General features: G+C 36.1%; 1 protein-coding gene and 1 pseudogene across 1 annotated transcript; both read right to left on the reverse strand.

Annotated features, from left to right (window-relative positions):
• Window positions 1–633: 633 nt before the first annotated feature.
• On the reverse strand, window positions 634–1,138 carry LOC110887231 (annotated as a pseudogene).
• Window positions 1,139–2,424: 1,286 nt separating this feature from the next.
• On the reverse strand, window positions 2,425–3,143 carry LOC110887230 (60S ribosomal protein L12). Its single transcript, XM_022134996.2, has one exon. The coding sequence runs from the start codon at window positions 3,088–3,090 to the stop codon at window positions 2,590–2,592; it is 501 nt and encodes a 166-aa protein (XP_021990688.1). The 5' UTR covers window positions 3,091–3,143; the 3' UTR covers window positions 2,425–2,589.
• Window positions 3,144–21,839: the final 18,696 nt, after the last annotated feature.

A 21,839-nucleotide genomic window follows, 5' to 3' on the forward strand; every position in this document is an offset into this window, starting at 1 on the left:
GATGATGGTTGTGGGTGGAGGCAACGGTGGTGGGTTGTGGGTTGTTAATGAAGAATGAAGAGGGAATGGAATGGAAAAAAACACGGGGGGACAGATGGAATGATTTTGGAGGAATGAAATGCATTTTGGAATGAGCGATTCCATTCCATCGCCCAACCAAACACTCTTTTCTTCATTCCCTCATAATGGTCTATTCCATTCCACTTCTCATTCCTGCATACCGAACGCTACCTAATTTTTTAGCAAACATGGCATAAGCTTTTGATCAAACTAGAACCAGAAAGTGATTACTCAGCTTCTCATTCTCTAGTGTTTAATGTGATTTTATTAATTAGACTTCCAAATTAAGGCTTCTCTTACACAATCATACTCAACTTTAACGAACTTTACTTCATAAATCACAATCAAATAAGAATTGTTACATTGTAACAAAAAAAATATCTCAACTTCAGGAAAACACATAGTTTTTGGGCATCCAAGAAACACTTTTATTCACCAAAAGAGATACACTGCCATAGCCAGAAGCTAAGGACAGCATACAACCCAAAAGAAACAAACACAGCCACATCAAAACAAAAACAAGAAAACACATTATAACAAAACCAGTAAAATCAAAAAACCTTAAAAAAACACTTATTCAACTGGAATTTCAACATAACCATCAGCAATCTCCTGCTGCAAATCCTTCGGATCCTTCCCATCAACCTTACACCCAACCGAAACACAAGTACCAAGAATCTCCATAACCGTCCCCGACAACTCCCTCGCCATCCGATCTCATCTTCATTACTTTCGCAATCTCAACAACATCCTCCAACAAAATATTGCCTGCATGCATGCTTAATATTTTTCACCTTCTTACGATCACATTCGGGCTCCTTCAACGCTTTGATCACAAGAGCAGCCACAGAAGGAACAACGGAGACTGTCGCCTGACGATTTTGTACGATGAGTTTCACGGTAACACATAAACCTTTCAGTCCTTTGCTGTTTCTTTTACGATGTCTTCTCCTATTTTTCTTGGAGAGAGGCCGAGTGGGCCGATTTTGGGTGCAAGGGAAGATGCTGCACCCACCTCACCGCCGGTGACGCGAATGTACACGTCGACTACTTGTGATGGGTCGAACTTTGGCGGCATTTTCCGGCTGTGATGGCTTGAGATATGGAAGAAGATGCTGAATTTGGAAAAATATATAAGAGGGATTTCATGCAACTGATTAGGGTTAAGTTTTTAAATTTTAGTGGTCTGTTGGGCTTTGTTACATTTATGGCCCATGGTATTGTTTTAACAAGATTAAAGATTTAAAGTGATACTAGATATAAAATTATTAACTTGAGTTCTCAATCTAATTAGGTCAGTCGCTTTGTTTCAAACATAAAAAGGATTAAGGTTTGATCCTTTTTCATGATATTTTGGTTGTTGTGTTGTAAGGTGTTACATGATTTGTTGCAATGAATATTGATTAGTTTTACATCCTTGTGTATATTGTTTGTTAGTCAACTGTAAGACAACATTATTGTGAGTCAGTCAACCAACCATTCCAACTCCATACGTGTGCATAGTTAAGTACTTGAGTCGTAATTATGTCTATAAGGCCACCAGGGGCGGTGCCTTTTTTGTGCGTCATACATGAGTTTAACGTGTGCATAGTTAAGTACTTGAGTCGTAATTTCACGCGTGGAAGTTTATTGGCGTGATATTTTTGACGCGTTATAAATGGAAGGATGTGAGGGGGTGTGAGGGTTTATTGTTGGGTGTTGTGAGTGATGGGCATTTTCACTAAAAAAGTTGTGAGACGTGAGTGGTGGAATAGTGGTTGATGACATGCATGGCAGAGCTTGATTGGATGTTGTGAGTGATAAATGGGTGGTAAGTGATGACCACCCCTACCCCCTAAAACCTAAATCAAACATAACTTTTAGCAAACATGGCATAACCTTTTGATCAAACTGAAACCGTAAAGTGATTACTTAGCTTCTCATTCTCTAGTTTTTAATGGTTTTATTAATTAGGTTCCCAAATTATGGCTCTCCTTTCACAATCAAACTCAACTTTCAACAAACTCTTGCCTTATAATCAAATAAGAAACTATGACACTAACCAAGTACATCCTGTTAATATATAATGAGTATCGAAACTTCTGGTCTTGTGGCAAGCGGTTGTTGCTAGATAATAATTTTAAGCCACACCCATTATACCCTATTTCACATTAGCATATGAGAGGGCTGTTCAAGAGAGCTTTTTTCGAGTCTAGTATCTGATATGCTAACCATGGTATTTCAATATGTGTAGTCTTCAACTTTATTAACTGTAAAACTGGTGGTGGCATGCAAAAACACTTTATAAATCAATTGCAGATGATCACAATGTAACAAAACATATAAAGAAGCTACTTTCAAATTTCATAAAATAAAAACACATTATAACAAAACCAAGAAACCAAAGTTTTATTCTTAGTAGGATCAAAATTAGTTGCAGCGTAGTAGCTTGTTCTCCGTCTTAACTGCCATTCTTTTCCTTATTCTACTAATTTATCAATTATTAAAACATAAAAAAGAACAATAAAACCAAAAACCCTAACAGAACGCTTATTCAACTGGAATTTCAACGTAACCATCAGCAATCATCTGCTGCAAATCCTTCGGATCCTTCCCATCAACCGTACACCCAACCGAAACACAAGTACCAAGAATCTCCATAACCGCCCCCGACAACTCCTTCGCCATCGATCTTACCTTCATCACTTTTGCAATCTCAACAACATCCTCTAACAATATATTACCTGAATGCTTAATATTTTTCACCTTCTTCCCATCACGTTCCGGCTCCTTCAACGCTTTGATCACCAGAGCAGCGGCAGAAGGAACAACGGAGACTGTCGCCTGACGGTTTTGTACGGTGAGTTTCACGGTAACACGTAAACCTTTCCAGTCCTTTGCTGTTTCTTTTGCGATGTCTTCTCCTATTTTTCTTGGAGAGAGGCCGAGTGGGCCGATTTTGGGTGCAAGGGAAGATGCTGCACCCACCTCACCGCCCGTGACGCGAACGTACACGTCGACTACTTGCGTTGGGTCGAACTTTGGCGGCATTTTCCGGTGGTGAAGGGTTGAGATATGGAAGAAGATGGAAAAGGGGTGATTGCATGTTGTTAAGGATTGGGATATATATATTAGAAGGTTTTTTTTAGGGTTAAGGGCATAAGGTTAAGCCTCAAAATTTAATGGTCCATTGGGCTTTGTTACAGTTATGACCCACGGTCTTTTATTAACAAAATTAAAGTAACACTATATGAATATGAATATGTAATTCATGACATTTTGTTGAGGATGACATGATATGTAATTCATGACATTTTGTTTGGAGTTCCTCTTTTAAAGGCTAAGAGGTTAAGGCATCGAGGGTTAGAATTCTTAGTAGATTGGATGGGCGTGTAAATTGATTTTCTTTAGGGAAAAAAAATATAAAATGATCCCCATGGTTTGTTCAAAATTCCGAATTTTCTCTTTAAAGATTAGGACCCCGTGGTTGATGTTTTTTCTCACGTTTGGCTTGAATGGCTAATAGAAATAGTTTTTTTATGTTAAATTTAGAACGAAACGAAAAGCTTGGGAATGATGAAAAGTATGGTGGAACAAAATTGAAATTAAAAAGAGTTGGGGTTAAATTGGAAAAGATGAAAAGCTTTAGATTAATAAGTAAAAAAAACAAAGGGTCTAAATTGTAAAAGTATAGAAGTTTTGGGTAATATTATTAATAAGTAAAAAAATAAAGGGTCTAAAACAAAGGATATTAATAATTTATTAGATATTAGAAGTTTAACGACTTGAGTCCCCATAAGCATTTTCTTTAACCATTTGAGTCCAAATTTCTAACCCAGTTAAAATTTTGTTGTTAAGTTTTGTTAAATAACCAAATTACCCCTATAAAACACATAAAACACAGGAACTCAAAAAGAAAAAATGATTATTTTTATTATTATTATCATTTAATTTAAAAATCATATCATCATCTTCACCAAATGGATCAACAAACCCAGATATCTTTTCAACCATACTTAACTCAAATTACAATCGAACTGGTTGATTTGGGTTATGGTTTATGTCTAATCCACCCGTTTTGCCACTATATGATATATTTGAAGTTGATAATGATAGGCGGACAAAGAAAGGGAGGTTTCCCTGGGTCTCCTATTATTGCCCACAAATGCCTCACTCTGCACCAAGTGGGAGTCGAACCTGCATAATATTAGATAAGAATAAATATTTAAGGATAAACATTTGTTTTTATTATGATCGTATTAAAAAATATTAATAACTTTAAACAAAAAATTAAATCAAAAGATGTTATTCCCAATACTTATATTAATTCTATTTACTTTGTTCGTTGGATTCTTAGGAATTCCTTTCAATCAAGATGTGGATATGTTATCCAAATGGTTAACCCCGTCTATAAATCTTTTACATCAAAGTTCAAACAATTCAATAGATTGGTATGAATTTTGTAAAGATGCAGTTTTTTCAGTCAGTATAGCCTGTTTCGGAATATATATAGCATTTTTTTTATATAAACCTGTTTATTCATCTTTTCAAAATTTGGACTTAAATTAATTCATTTGTTAAAATGGGTCCTAAGAGAATTTTTTCTGCCAAAATAAAAAATACTATATATGATATTTAATTTTTGTTTAAAGTTATTAATATTTTTTAATACGATCATAATAAAAACAAATGTTTATCCTTAAAATATTTATTCTTATCTAATATTTTTGTTTAAAAGTATTATTATTATTATTATTATTATTATTTAATATGAGAGATAAATATGAAAATAAGGTGAGAAAGCACCAGAAAGTTTTATCCTTATCTAAATATTTATTGTTATCTAATATTTTTGTTTATAATAATAATTATTATTATTATTAATATTATTATTTATATTAGAGATAAATAGAAAATAAGGTGAGAAAGCACCAGAGAGTGACATGTGTCAAAAAAGATTTTTATTTATTAGTAATAGTTTATAGTCCCGTGTCTTACACGGGTTGAATGATAAGATCGGTTGCATTCGAAGAACAGAATAATTACAAAAATTTGAATTATTCTTGATATTGCACATGTTAAAAATAAGTTTTGATATAAACACATATTACACTAACATGAACTATCCATACCAAGATAAAGACAATATAACATTACTCACCATAAATGACGCGTTTAAGAAAATACTTTATATTTATTTGTTACTTTAGTAATAATAATTAGATATGCATAAAATATATATTTATATAACAATTAAATTTCTATGTTATGTTATGATACGATACTTTCTTAAATCTCATCCTTATCTTTGGGAATGAGACGAAGTAGAAAAAAATCGATGAACACATAGAGGTTTCTTTAAAATTTTGGGATGATAATGAGAAGGCTTTTAAATCTTAATTAAGATAGAGTTGGTGGCGGAAAATGGTGGTGATGGAAATGGATTGTGATAGGTAATGGTATATCTAATTCTAATAAAAAATTTCAGTTAATGTCATATAATATTCTCTCGTTCAATTCATTAATAATATTATTAATTAATTAATTTTTGTTTGAATTAATAGATAAATTAATCACAAAATATTTGGTTGAAATAATCACTTCACTACATTATTTCTAATATATAAACTCAAATCCGAGTGTTATTATTTTACATATTTTTTGTGGTGTTGATATGAAATACTGATGATATAATTAAATAAATAACATTTTTAACAACGTAACAATAAAAAATAAAATTTTAATAGCGTAACACCATGTTTCTTAGATAATAGCAATTATTTTTTCTCAAATTTGATTTACGCAAAACAGATAACGTAAACTAAACCATATACTTATCCATTTTAAGAAATAATAAAATCATAGGCTTTAAAACTACAGATAATTTATATATTTTTTAATCATAAATTAGAATTAGATATTAAGGGTGAGGATCAAATGGGAAGTTTATTTTGGCTAGGAAGTGTAGGAAGCAATATGATTATGACATGTGGCAACATTTAAAATAAAAAGCAAGGGTATTTTAGTTAATCGTATCCTTTCTTCTTCCTTCTTCTCCCCAGGAACTTCAAAACCCACCATTTTTCAAAACCCACCATCTTCAACCTTTTCTTCACTTTCTATCTCAATAATCACTACATTATACTGTGATTTTCGTCGACAATTAATGATTCAAACACCCGATCAACGTGTTCTTCAGCTTTTGTGAAGAAAACCCAGTTTAATTTCGTACAAAATCTCGTTTTTTCTCATGATTTTGAAGATAATCACTCGATCCATTCGATTCGATCGCTGATAAGTGTTTCTATCATTCAAATTTCGTCAATCGTTAAGAAATCGGCTTCGATCCATGTAAGAAATTCTTTAATTTCAGTTTTACGATATCGGTTTTTTATTTAGTCGTTGCGTTTTACGATCTTGGCGGGGATCCGGGGGCAGCGCCCCTGGTAGCAGGGTCCAAGGGGCGGCAGCCCCTGGCGGGGTCCAAGGGGCAGAGCCCCTGGCTAGGTAAAACACATTTTTAGGTGTTTTCAGTCCATTGCGTTTTAGAGAGAACACTTTCTTTTGTTTTTTTAGGTCGTTGAGTTTTAGAAAGGAGACATTTTAAGTGTTTTCTGGCCATTGCGTTTTATAAATATGACATTTCTTTGTGTTTTTGGTGCATTGCGTTTTATAGAGAACACTTTCTTTTGTTTTTTAATATTAAAATAAAGATAAGGATAAAGATAAAGATAAGTAATATTTATATATATTGGTTATTAGTATTAAAAGAAATATATTAATTAAATAAATATAAATAAAATTTATGTGGTTGAAGGAGAGAATGCCATGTTAGATATTATATTTAGATATTTATAATATTATTAATTGGATTTATTAATATTAAAATAAAGATAAGGATAAAGATAAAGATAAGTAATATTTATATATATTGGTTATTAGTATTAAAAGAAATATATTAATTAAATAAATATAAATAAATTTTATGTGGTTGAAGGAGATAATGCCATATGGCATTATTTGTAGTCTTTTATTAATATTTAGATGTCAAATTACCTATGGTTTAAAAAAACAAACCAAAGGATATGATTCCTGTAATTTACTAGGATTTTATTATTCTTTATGTTATAAGCTCAAACATTTTACAACCCGAAAACTTGTAGAATAATTAAGTCCGAATGATAAAATAAGCCCAAATTAACAATAATAGAATTGAAAGAAGACCCTAAATATAATTGATAAAATTAGCCGAAGACCCCAACCAATATTATAATTGAAAGAGGCCCATTCTGATTTGTGATTATGCGCGGCAATGGAAATCAAAGGTCGATTATACAGAACAGAAGCCATCGACCTGAACAGAAATCCAGAACATCTTCCCTGCTGAACCTGAACGTCTGATTTTTTTTTTCAAGATAACCCTAAATTAATGGGCTAGTTCCGCTAGTAATGTGTCACATAGATTCATTGTCATTACATACCGAATTAATTGGAGTTACATAGTTTTACAATTAAGTGAAGAATGAAACTAAAATGCATCTTCTTATTTTCTGCATTACAGGAACGAGAATCGACCAAGAATTAGTTGTAATGAATTAATTGTACAACTAGGTTTTGCCCGCCCGTGTTGCGGGGCATTAAGCCGAATATCTCTTTCTCATAGCATGTAAGTCTGTGTTTTAGTTACCTGTACATACTACTGATAACATGATCTCAAAAAAATTACATTGAGTAAACAAAGTAAAACAAAATACTACCGTACTTTTGCTAAAAAAAACTAAAACGATGGAAAACTACCGCTTGACATGACGAATAAAAATTAAATTGAGCCAACCAATTAAAAAAAACACTACCGTAATCTTCTAAAAAATATTAAAACGAATTTTATGCCGGGGGCAAAATCGTAAATAAACACAAAAAAAATCATGTCGAAATGTAAATCAAATTAAGTTTATATCGACACGTAAATAAAAATAAAGACGTAAAACTCGATTAAAAAGTATTTAAAAAGTTAAGGGGTTGTAAGAGTAAATGTTGAAAATTAAAAGGTAAAAGTAAAAAAAGAAAAAAAACCACAAAAAAAGAAAGAAAGAAAAAAGAAAAAAAAAGAAAAAAAATGACAACACCACTATAGCAAAGTGGTGTTGTCAATCTATCTACTATAATAAAAGAAACCAAGTTTTGGACACGTGTCATTCATTGAAGCCATCTGTTTTTTTATAAATAACTAGTTATTTTCAGCCCGCGCGTTGCGGCGGGACCCAATGACTACAAAAGGCGTGTCAGCAACGGCAAACACATACCGAATATCACAACATAAATAAAATGATGTGGTAAGGATAGTCACTCCGTCATAAAAAACAATTTTAAATAACCTAATATATAATAATAGGACCCACACGTCCTACACGTTGGAAATTCGGTTGTTTTCAGTTCAGTTATTATGGTGCTAACACGTTAAAATATGGATGAGCTCGGTACCGGTAACGACAGCGAAAATACCGATTCGGAAAATCATCGAAATTAGGTACCGGCACCGAAAATGCTCGGTACAATACGGTATGGTATTTGAAGGTAAAAATCAATAAATACAGGTATGATGCTAGACCAGTGTCGAACCGAAAATAACGATTCTGAAAACGCCAAAAGGTGGGTACCAAATTGGTACCGAAAATGATTTGGTATAGTAAATTTGGTACCGATACGATACCGGTTCGTTTACAAGATTTGATACGATTTGCTCATCAATATTCTAAATATCCAAGTTAATTTTACATCCTACAATTCATTCATTACAGAAAAAGACAAAAAGGAAAGCAAAATAAGTTGTTGTGTATATAAAACCTCATTCAAACGAAATACAGTTTACTTATTGTGTGTATGAAAAGTAATCTAAACGGTGCAATTACTTGCATTGATGCGTTGCTACAAGATTTGATGAGCTCGGTACCAACCGGTACCGAAAATACCGTTACCGAAATCCCCAAAAGTGGGTACCGGTACCGAATATACCTAGTATGGTACGGTTCGGTACCGGTCGGTACTGGTACGACACCGGTATTTAAGGGTAAAAACCGGTGAATACCTGTGCAGAACCGGTACCGAAAATACACCGGTTTGGTAAATTTGAGACCGGTACCTATACCCGATACCATTTGCTCATCTCTTAATTATGTTACTATTCATTCCATTCTAATTTTAAATAATTATATATAATACAATATATAAGGGTGAGAGTTGGCTACAAAGTCCATTTTTCCTACAAAGTGTAAAAAGTCATAAAACACCATAATGTCAACCATAAAACACACTCAAAACCCACAAATAACAAAGTGATTGTTACCAAAACTCCATATTTGTGGGTTTGTGTTGTGTTTTGGATGATAAGCCACTAGATTATCGAATGACTAACATTAGTATGTTTTATGTTGATTATCATGTTGTGTTTTATATATTCATAGTTCTACGATGGTATGTTTGAAGTTTTTATGAATTGTTAGGGTTTGGATATTGTGTTTTAGTGATCTTCACTCTGTTATTTGTGGGTTTTGAGTGTGTTTTATGGCTGAAATTGTGGTGTTTTATGACTTTGTACACTTTGTAGGAAAAATAGACTTTGTAGTCGTACCCCACCCATATATATAATATATAATATATAATTCTAATTCTAATTTTAATTTAATATTAAACTACTGTTCATTCAGTTTAAATTTTATCATATACTAGTGTTTTTAAATGACGCACGTTGCGCGAAAGGCATTGGTGTTTTCGACCGTGGGATATGGTGGGGCGGGGGTTTGGGGCATGGGTTGACACGTGGACTTCGAGCCCCATGCTGGTAAGTGACGTGTTGGGTCGGTATGGCGGGGCGTGGCTAGCCCGCGTGGGTTGGTCAGTTTTATAAAAATTAAAAAAAAACCTAAAATTAAAAAATGCACACAGAATTAAAAAAATGCCTAAAATTATTATTAAAAGTTCCTAAAAATTACAAAATTCTACAAAAAAAAAGAGGATTACACAATTAAAAAAAAGGCTAAAGCGTTAGGTAGATTTCGAACAGGGCGAGTTTTGTCAAACGGCTTCCGCTCCTTGCCCCGGAACTGGATGTTGGCCACCGCCACCCGGTATTCGTGACTCATATCACCGCCCGGAACGCTATCGTAGTAGGCTTTAAAACGGTCGAGCTTCGGTCGTAGCTCGCACCACTTGTGTTGGCACGCGTTTAAATTGTGCCGGTCGTTCCCCACGTTGTGCCGATAGCTAGCGAAAGCTTCCGGCCAGTAACGGGTCTCACTGGGTTGGCGGCCCTTCATCGCGTTGTGCCGGTATCAAGTGTGGGTAGCGGGTTCGGGTAGGTGGAGTGAAGGTTTGGAGTAGCGATGTGGACATGCGGTGGGGTTGGGGGGTTTTATAGTGACTTGGGTGAACCGTTTGGCTTGGCCAAACGGTTATTTTTTAAAATTTAAACCTAGCCGCTATGGCCTAGCCAACCCAGCCAATGAGAGCCGGCCACGGAGGACCGCTAGGCATGCCCAACGCCCGGACTGAAACTTCCGCCCAAGAGGCCACACCAAAACCTAAGCCCACATGGGGTGGTGACTTGGGCATTTGTATCCAACCCTCGCCCCATACCCCATAGTCTAATAAATGAATATAAGGTATTGTTCAATATAATAAAAAAATCACATAATAAAGAATTATGTAATCAGTATTCATTCACTTTAGCCAAACGGTTATTTTTTAAATTTTAAACCTAGCCGCTATGGCCTAGCCAACCCAGCCAATGTGAGCCGGCCACGAAGGACCGCTAGGCATGCCCAACGCCCGGACTGAAACTCCCGCCCAAGAGGCCACACCGAAACCCAAGCCCACCCGGGGTGGTGACTTGGGCATTTGTACCCAACCCACGCCCCATACCCCATAGTCTAATAAATAAATATAAGATAATAAAAAAATCACATAATAAAGAATTATGTAATCACTCTTCATTCACTTTAACCAAACGGTTATTTTTTAAAATTTAAACCTAGCCGCTATGACCTAGCCAACCCAGCCAATGAGAGCCGGCCACGGAGGACCGCCAGACATGCCCAACGCCCGGACTGAAACTCCCGCCCAAGAGGCCACACCGAAACCCAAGCCCACCCGGGGTGGTGACTTGGGCATTTATACCCAATCCACGCCCCAACCCTCGCCCCATACCCCATAGTCTAATAAATGAATATAAGGTATTATTCAATATAATAAAATATAATAAAAGAATTATGTAATCACTGTTCATTCACTTTTAATTTTATCATATATAGATTAATAATTAATATCAATTAAAATTAAAAGATAATTATACAATTAAATTTAATATAAATTTAAACAATTCATATAGGAGATAATCTATATAATATTTTAAAATAGAGTAAATTACAAAGTCGTCCTTTATATATGTCAGTTATTGCAAACTGTGTCATTTGTCTTCAATAATTATAGAAAACGTACTCGATGTTTGGAAACCCTTGCAAGTTATGTCCTTTAGCCCTAACTCAGTTAATTTAAATGATTTATTTATTTTATTAAACTAAAATAGTTAAGGGTAGAACCTATTTCAAAAATGTTTAAAAGGTGTTTCTTGGTTCTATACTTATATTTTCGTATTCAATTCTCAACTCAAATATGGTAATTACTATGTTTACGTGACATTTATAAAAACAATCACCGCAATCACCCCATCCATCGTATATCGAGTATATCCGTTAGTTTTTTTTAAGATATAAATTTTTATTAGATTCATTCAACCCGTGTAATAAACGGGGTTTTTTAAAGATATAACATTTTATTTTTTACTATACAAAATTACATTTATGCAACTCGTGTAATACTCGGGGTTTTAAAAATATAACTTTTTTATTATGTAGTATATAAAATTGGATTTATTCAATACATATAATACATAGGATTTATAAAGATATAACTTTTTATTGTTTGGTATATAAAATTACATGTGTTCAACCCGTAGAACACAACCTCCCGCTTTAGTCTCCCTAACGGTTGAACTTAGTCTCGCTCCTCGGCTCGACGAGGTTCTTAAAAATGTAACTTTTTTACTATTTAATATTAAATTTACTCAACCTGTACAATACACGAGGTTCTTAAAGATATAACTTTTTTATTATTTAATATATAAAATTACATTTATTCAACCAATGTAATAAATGAGATTTTTAAATATATATTGTTTTATTATTTGGTATATAAAATTGCATTTATTCAACCCGTGTAATAAACTGGATTTTTAAAGATATATTTTTTTATTATTTGGTATATAAAATTGCATTTATTCAACCCCTAACCTAGTATATATATATAGGGTAAAGTTCTTGTACATATAATCTTAACATACTAAACATACAAATTGAAGGAAAACTCAAAAAGACAAGGTGGCATTTTTGTAATTATCAATAACTATCAAAGTTACTCTACAAATACCTCTAAAAAAACCTAACCACTCCCCCACCCCCCAAAAAAACCTAAACCCCCCACCCCCCAAAAACCTAAAAAAAACCTACCCCCCACCCCCCAAAAACCTAAAAAAAAAACTAACCCCCCCACCCCCCAAAAACCTAAAAAAAAAACCTAACCCCCCCCCCACACACACACACACCCCCAAAAACCTAAAAGAAACCTAACCCCCTCCCCCCACCCAAGCTAAAATGCTAAAAACTACCCCCCCCCACCCAAGCTAAAATGCTAAAAACTACCCCCCCCCCCCCAAAAAAAAAAAACCTAAAAAAAAACCTACCCCCCCCCACCCAAGCTAAAATGCTAAAAACTAAACCCCCTAAAAAACCTTAAAAAAAACCTAACCCCCCCCCCCACCCCCAAAAACCTAAAAAAACCTAACCCCCCCCCCCCCCCCACCCAAGCTAAAATGCTAAAAACTAAACCTCCAAAAAAACTAAAAAATCTAAAAAAAATAAAAAAAAAACACACAAATTATTTTATTTTATTTTTTTAACATTTTTTATTAAAAAATCGCTACTTTTAGTAGCAGCAAAAAAAAATTTTTTTTTTTTTTGCTAACGAAATGTAGCGATTTTTTAATAAAAAATGTTAAAAAAAAATTTGTGTTTTTTTAGGTATTTTTGGTTGTAACTTTGATGGTTGGTGGTAATTACAAAAATGCCACCTTGTCTTTTTGGGTTTTCCTTCAATTTGTATGTTTAGTATGTTAAGATTATTTGTATTTGATCTTTTGCCTATATATATATAATAATGTGCTAGTGGATATATGCTAAAATTCAGACAAGTTACATGTATTGCGTTGGTTTTTATTTGGGCCTAAATAACAAGTATTGGGTTGCAACAAATGTAATGGGCTGGTCCATCATCGATAGAAAACAAAGAGAAGTCGGCAAAAATTGGGGTTTAGTAGAAAACCATATAAAGAAGTCGGCAAAAATTGGGGTTTAGTAGAAAAACATATAAACCACAATTATTATTTCTTGGAGAAAAAGGAGTTCGACGCAAAGACCGAGACGTACAATATTCAAGAAGATCATCGTGATCTTCTCCGGGTGTAGGATTTTGATACGTGCCTTATCTGTACCCACACCCACGTAATCATATCTCACCCATGCCTTCATCCAACAGTAGCCCACTTACATTTGGGAAGAAACTCATTAAAAGGAATAGAGTTTTTTCCCAAATAGGTGGAGGTGGAAAAATTATTTACTAAAATGGGTGATTTGAAAAATAATTACCAAAATAGGTGTTTTTTCATATTTACTTATTTTAACAATTATCATTATTTTTTCTTCTTCAATCCACTCACTATAATTTCTTTTCTTAATGATTCTAGAAATATGTGTGACATTACTGGTCGATAATCTATTTTTTTTTTAATATTTAGCACCTTCTCAAATAATTGAGTAATTAGTACTATTACTACGTAAAGGTTATGAGTTCTTGGTTGTTTTCTTTAAGAACAAAATTTATTACTCATAAACCGTTCTTACTTTTAGAATCACAGGTGGTGCAACTTGCTGTGCTGTAGCATCTCTTCGGTTGATGGGTTTCATCTAAAATATTTGATAAAATATTTGACGGTCAGAATGTTTAAAAAACAACTGAATAATCATTTGAAACTAAACTAAAAACAACTGAACAATCATTTGAAACTAAATTAAAAGAAGCGAACTAAGAAGCATAAAAAAGCAAAACAATCTTTAAAACTTGACCGTTTCAATACTAATAGAAGGTTGCTCTTTTATAGCAATCTATTTGTGGTTTTTCGCGTCAAAGATTTGATTTTGTTGATATGCTCATATAATTGAATTGATAGTTGTTGCATCGAACCCTTTAAGTTTAGATCTTCCATTGTCACTGGGTTAATCACACATATAGTCACCCTTATTGACTTCCCACTAGTTAATTGAATTAACTGTTTTTAGTAAACCCGAAACTTGGAAAAGATTGTTTTCTCACAACTGTTTAAAATCAAAAGTTAAAGTTTGCTACTTTCAAACCAACTCGACTAAAAAATCAATTTGTTTCTTTTAATAATTAGTAATTTAATCAAAACTGAACTGACCACCAATTCCTTGTGGATACAACTCGACTTTGCACTTGCTACTTATTTATATACTTTTGACCGACCAAAAAACATCGATCAGTGGCATACACTGTTTATTATTATTTTAAACTTATAAAATTAAACAAAGCTAATAAAAATAAAAAAACCATTAACATTAATTAGATAAATGATATTAATTTAAAAAATTACATAAAATTAAAATAAAAATTACATGAAGTTAAAAAAATTTATATAAAGTTAAAAAAAATTACACAAAATTAAAATTACTTAAACCTAAAAAAATTACATAGGCTTTTAATTATCATATTCGTTTTCATCAGGATCGTTTGTGGAATGCTTTAAATGTGTTCAACCAAATCCGCTCTAAGGTTGTGATGTGTAGTATTGGCATAAATATCCCTTGCGTTCGCTTGTCTCGCTTCACCACTTATTCTACAGTATTTGGTTTACTCCTCTCATAGTACTCGCAAATTACGCGTCCCTAATCCTCCAAAGTCATGTTATGTAAAATAACGTACGCGTACATCACATTTCGAATTCTAGGTTTTTTTTCATAATCCTACACGGTATGCTCAGAATGCACCATATTTCTACATTCCCTAGCAAAGTGAAATAACATATGACACTTGAAACATTCAACTCTTGATTTATCTTTCTCATATTTACCCCTACCCTCCAATCCAGGAAATCTCCTACCAGTTTTGTTGTAACTTGTTAGATATAATACTTAAAAGTGCAAGTTGGTCAAGGAGGTAAAACTCTTCTTATATAATAGGGTCCATAGGTTTCTAACCATTCATCGTTAAGGAAAAATTCTGGTTGCCAGCAAGTAATGTGTTATACTGAGAACTGAAACCAGTAGTCATATCAACAAAGTGACCATAACTCTATTCATTAATACCGACAGAAGATGATGACTCCTTATTACACATCAGGGCGGTGTTACCATATGTGTAATCATCAACAGTTTTTACAGATGATACACGCTATTGTTTTTCGTCAAGCTCTCTCTCATAAGTGAGGAGTTTGCCATGAAGTTGTGTTAGAGTCATCTCTGTAAAACCAACAGAATACAACACATATGCAGTTGTATCCCACTTATCAGGAAGAGCTTTAAAAAATCGGTGACTCAGAGCAGAATTTGTATAAATTTGATCTGCAAGCCTTCGCTCACTAATCAAGCAGTTAAACAGCTCAAATTGTTGAGTCAGAGATTCTCCCTTGGTATGGATAAATGTTTCATACTCTTGGTTCTAAAGTTCTCTGTTATTCTCTTGAACCTCATCTGTACCGCCGAATTGTTCATTAAAAGCATCCCACAACTCCTTAGCATTCACACGATGGAGCAATCCAACATATATTTCGTTGGGTAAGGCCGTGGCCAGTATCCTGGATGCCTTAGTATCGAGCTCCAACTTTTGAAAGTCCTGCTCGGAGTAATTAGTGGGTTTCTTAGGAACCATAACATCCGGTGTTTCAGTACTTGGAATAGAGGGAATATGAGGGCCATATACCACAAATCTCCAACAACATGTGTGCTGTTGGGATAAGTGGTGACCCATTCTTCGTTGCCATATCTTGAATTCATGATGAACGAGCATTAGAGGCTTGTTTGTCGATCCGGTATTGTGAGGATCATAAGTGATTGACATCTCTCTGATTTCAATTGAGTTTTACTCAGAAAACAGAGTATCAAAAACAAGTTAATGATTTGATTGGTCTAATTCTTTTCAATGTCCTTTGATCACTCAATCAGTTATCAATTTGAGCTAGTTTATCTTCTGAATCAACGATGATGTCAATTTAGTGAAATAGGCTCTGATACCAATTCAGTGAAAGGTCCACTGTCTTCACATAGGTTCTCTGTCTTCACATCTTTTAATCTGTGGATAGCTTGTGATCTCTAAGTCTCTAGGTTAGGAAAGATTAAAGGCAATCCTTAAGACCTCTAAAGAAGGAATAAAAATACTATGCTTCTGAGAGATGTGGCATAGATTTATTTTTCAAAGCCTATATAAAGAGATGATAGAGATTTAGTTGTTTTTCAGTTTATATTGATAAGGCAATGACATTCAAAAGCTTATGAAGGAGTTTTGCTTGAGCTACTTCAGTTTTTGAGAAGTGTTGGATTTCTAAAACTGTTGTATGTTCTGTGTTTAAGTTTCCAGTTGTTTTTTAACCTTGCGTTTAAAACAACATTCCAAGACAAATAATTTTTTTTTGTTATTCTGATTCCAACATTCCAAGCCTAGAGATTAGGCTTTGAAATGTTAATATGTCCAGTGGTTTGTAAAGATATCCGCAAGATCCTTTGCAGAGGACACATAATAAATTGAAATCATACGTTTTTCATAGCAATCTTTTACAAAATGGTGTGTTGAATGTTGGACATGACTTTTAGTGCAGATTCACCGTTCATTTTGATAGGCGTTTTCAAAGTTGTGATCCCATAATGCAATAGTTGATTTTGTAGCCACATGATTTGGACATGTTAAACCCATCAACTTAAGAATATGATCCATTTAACACCCCAACCTATACATAATTTGCTTCTCAAAGCATTGAAACGGTTTTACATAATCATATTTTGCGTTTAAAAATTACATCATCGTATTTTGTAGTATGATTAATTTATTAATTCTATAATAATTATGACATGGTACATTTCATGTTTCTCTCTGGCCGCCGGTAGTCGCCAGGTTGCTCGACGGTGAAGAAAAATACAGATTAGCGGGTGAGGTATAGTCGATTTGCATTCGTTCGCAAATCTTGATTGTCCTTCCTTGCTAATACGTAGATCGATTCACCCATTCGCTGCCTGGGCCTTTCCGGTGTTCCTGTTCTCCCTTGTTTTTGTCTTCTGGTTGCTTTTAGTCGCCGGTTCTCGTCAGGGTGCTCGACGGTATAGTCTGATTCGGATTAGGGTGTGCGGATAGTCGGTTTTGCCTCTGGTGACGTCTCTCGACATTTCCCTGCATTCTAATCGGTTGAAAGTCTTGCCCATTCGCTCTTGGGTTTCCGACGGGTACTCTCTGCCCGATTCGATGGCAGGTCAAGTAACGAAGTTTTATATCGCCAATATTCCGGAAGGTTGCAGGCCTTGGGACTTGGCGTCTATTCTCAAAGAGTATGGTGATCTCTCTGGCACCTACATTGCCAGGAAAAGAAACAAAGATGGGTTGAAATTTGGATTCGTTAGTTTCAAAGGAGTTGTGGATAGTAAGGAGATGGAAAAGAAGCTCAAAGGGATTAAGTTGGGTCCGAACACGCTGAAGATCAATGTGGCTAGATTCGCGAAGGAAAACGAGAAGGTCGAAACCGGAGGGGAGAAGACAGGCATTCCCGTTTCGAGGGCAGATAAGGCGATACCGGTTAACTTGAAGTTCAACGGGGGCCATATTAGACCCGGCTGTTCTTATAGTATTGCGTTGAACCAGAACTCTATTCCCAGGCCAGTCGATAGTTATGAAGCCGAGATTAAGATTGACGCTGGAGTGGCGGCTTTGGATAGTAAGTATAATCGTGCTGTTGTCGCTAGGGTCCGTGATTTCAAAACTTTGGTCTCGATTAAGCAGCTTCTTTCGGAAGCGGGTTTCGATAAGGTGGACATTCAATATGTGGGTGGTCTCAACATTTTGCTGGGGTTTGAGGGGACGGGGTCAGCAACGGACTTTTGTAATCGGGATTTGGAGTGGAAGGGGCTGTTTTCTCGGGTTGGTACCTGGGTAGGTCAGGCTTTGGCCTTTGAGAGGGTGGCTTGGTTGCGGGTGCATGGGGTCCCGTTGCACCTTTTCTGTGATGAGGTGGTGGCGTCTATTTGCAGTCAGTTCGGATCTATTGTGAAATCACCACAGATCGGGGAGAAGGACAGTGACCTTTCCATGGTTAGCGTCGGTGTCCTTGTAGGGGAAGGTAAGCGGATCACCTAGGAAGTTTCATTGAGCTGGCAAGACAAGAGATACAGGGTGTGGATTTCGGAGGACTGGGGATACTGGGTGCCAGATTGTCTGGTCTCAGACGAGGATTCAGAATCTTCGGATGACGTTGCTTCGCTCTTTGGGTCGGATATGATCTCTTCGGAACTGAGGGGGGGTAAGCCTGATGGTCGGGTTGATGGCGGGTCGGAGTCTGTTAAGGAGGATAAGGAAGAGTCGCTGCATGGGGAGGGGTTGGCGGCAGACGTGGGTGAGAATTTGGGAGGAGGAAAGGCTGGGAAAGGAAAAGGTGGTAGGAGGCCCTATGCTCAGGCCCAATCTCGTAGTGGAAAAGTCCAATCCACTTCCCCAGTGGATTCTAGGCCGAAAAAAAGACCAAGGAGTATGGTTGATGCCCCTTTCGATTATCCTCTTCCTTCTCAATATTCAGTTCCAGTGCAGGCCATCTCGAGAGAGAAGGAGATTGCGACTGGGTCTGTTCCGGTTAATCTCAATTTAAATATCAGGGCGGATTCGTGCTCTGGTTCAGACACTTTGGTGGGAGATACCCAGGATCGGGAAAGTCCGGCAGTGCAATCAGTCAAAAGAGTTGGATGCTCGCAGGCCGACGGTGATTTCGAGGAATTCGAAGCTACCGCAAAGGTCGGAGCTCAACTGGGGGTGGATCTTCGGAACTCGGCGGAGTGTGTCAGGTCGATCTTTGGTAACTCAGGTAACAATGGAGTTTTACAATGAATTTTTTGTCCTATAATATTCATGGGGTTGGTGGTGTTGGAAAGTCCGATTGGGTTAAGAGTTTAGTTTCGAAATATGGCATTAAGTTTTTGGCGATGCAAGAGTCTAAGAAAGAGTCGGTTGGTCCTGCCGACGTGGCCGGTTTTTGGGGTAGTAATAACTTTGAGTTGGATTTCGTTGGCTCTGCTGGTCAGTCTGGGGGTTTGATTTGTATGTGGGATAAGACTTTTTTCAAGCAATCTGGAGGCACTAAGGATAGGAATTTTTTACATATTAAGGGGACTGTAGTGGGGAGTGGTGAGGTTCTCAACGTTGTGAATGTCTATGCTCCACAGAGTATCTCCGCAAAAAAATCGTTATGGGATCTCCTTGGCCAAGTGATAGAAGAAACAATGGTATGTGGATTGTTTTCGGTGAATTTAATGCAGTCCGTTATCGTGACGAAAAGAAGAACTGCGCGTTTAAACAGGTGTGTGCCAATAATTTCAAAGCTTTTACTTTTGAAGCTGGCCTTATTGAATATAACATGAGAGGAAGGAAGTTCATATACAGCTCTAGCAATGGTAGAAAATTAAGCAAGTTGGATAGGTTTCTGGTCAACCCGGGGTTCTTTAATTGCTAGCCGGAAGCTAAAGTTGAGGCTGTCACTAGCTATCATTCGGACCACTGTCCTATAATTTTATCAGCCGTATGTACTAATTTTGGTCCCAGGCCTTTTCGTATTTTTAACTCTTGGTTGGATCAACCGGGCTTTGATGATGTTGTCACTGAGGTGTTGAAAGAGGACACGAGGCTCGTGGGTCCTCCTGATGTTGTTTTAACGAAGAAATTGGCTCGGCTTAGAGTGAAGCTGAAAGTTTGGAGGGACGAAATGTTAAAAAATAATTCTGAAGAAGTGTGTCAGGCTTTGGCGGATTTGGAGTATGTTGAGTCGGTTTCCGAGTCTAGGGATTTAGACGAAGAAGAGGAGTGGATTCTCTTGGAAAGTAAAAAGATTTTAAAGAATGATGATGAGCGGAAAAACAAAGATTTAAAGCAAAGATCTAGAATTAAATGGGCTAAAGATGGGGATGAAAATTCTTAGTTCTTTCATTCGATGATAAATTGTAGGAAAGCGAGCAATGTCATCCACGGTCTGAATTTGGACGGGGAGTGGGTGTCGAAACCATCCTTGGTTAAAAAGGAGATCTTTAGATTTTTCAGGAACAAATTTGTTGAGCATTTTAAGGACCGTCCTCGCTTGATTTGCCCCAAGATTAATCGGATTTCGGAGTCCGATGCGAAGGAGTTGGAGGCTAATTTTACTAGAAAGGAGATTAAAGATGCTATTTTTGATTGCGGTGATGATCGGGCCCCGGGTCCCGATGGTTTTAATTTTCGTTTCGTTAAACGGTTTTGGCACTTATTAGAGGACGATCTCTTCAATATCTTGTCCGCTTTTTTCGCTTCTGGGGAGATCAGATTGGGTTGTGGCTCGTCGTTCATCGCCCTTATCCTGAAAGTCAAGGACCCGCTCAGCTTAAAAGATTACCGTCCTATTAGTTTGGTGGGTATCATTAACAAAAATATTTTTCAAAAGTCTTGACCAATCGGCTAAGAAGGGTGTTGGATTCGGTCATTTCTTCTTCTCAATCGGCGTTTCTCAGAGGTAGATATATTCTGGATGGGCCTCTTATCGTCAATGAGATTTAGAATTGGATAGTGAAAAAGAAGAAAAAGGCGTTTTTTCTTAAAATCGACTTCGACAAAGCTTATGACAATGTCAACTGGAGCTTTATTACCGACATTCTGGCTCAAATGGGTTTTCCTCATAGATGGTGTAAGTGGATCATGGGGGTTATGTCTTCGGCCAGGGCGTCGGTGTTGGTTAACGGTGCTACCACGTTTGAGTTCAAGTGCGATAAAGGCATGCATCAAGGAGATCCTATCTCTCCTTTTCTGTTCGTTGTTGTTATGGAAGCTCTTTCTCACATGATCAGGAAGGCTATTAGGCTGGGAATTGTGAAAGGTGTGGAGCTTCCTAATGACGGTCCTTTGGTTTCTCATTTGTTTTATGCTGACGACGCGATTATTATTGGGGAATGGAGTAGGGAGAACATCATGAATATCGTGAGAATCCTCAAGTGTTTTCATGCTTGCTCGGGTCTTCAGATAAGTTTCAGTAAGTCTAGTCTTTTTGGGCTTGGGTTGAGTCTCGGGGAAGTCGAAGACATGGCGACACTAGTGGGGTGTAAAGCGGATAGTTTTCCGTTTACATATCTAGGCCTTACTGTTGGGGCCAATATGAATCGTATCAATAATTGGAGATGTTGGGATTGAACCCTACCAGAGGAACAGATAATGAAAGCTAAAACTGGTTCACATCAGTGGACTTATCATAAGCGGCTGTTTGCATTAGACTTTCCCCTTGAAAGTGGTTATGACATCTGATGATCCTCATCCACTGTCGGTATACTACAACTGCTGTCCATTAAAGCACTGCTCGTGTACAACAACTGCTGAAGAACAAAGTGCTGCTCCTTAATCTACTGCCTCAAGCAAGT

The sequence above is a fragment of the Helianthus annuus genome, chromosome 13 (assembly GCF_002127325.2).
Source record: "Helianthus annuus cultivar XRQ/B chromosome 13, HanXRQr2.0-SUNRISE, whole genome shotgun sequence".
In the NCBI taxonomy this organism is placed as follows: domain Eukaryota; kingdom Viridiplantae; phylum Streptophyta; class Magnoliopsida; order Asterales; family Asteraceae; genus Helianthus; species Helianthus annuus.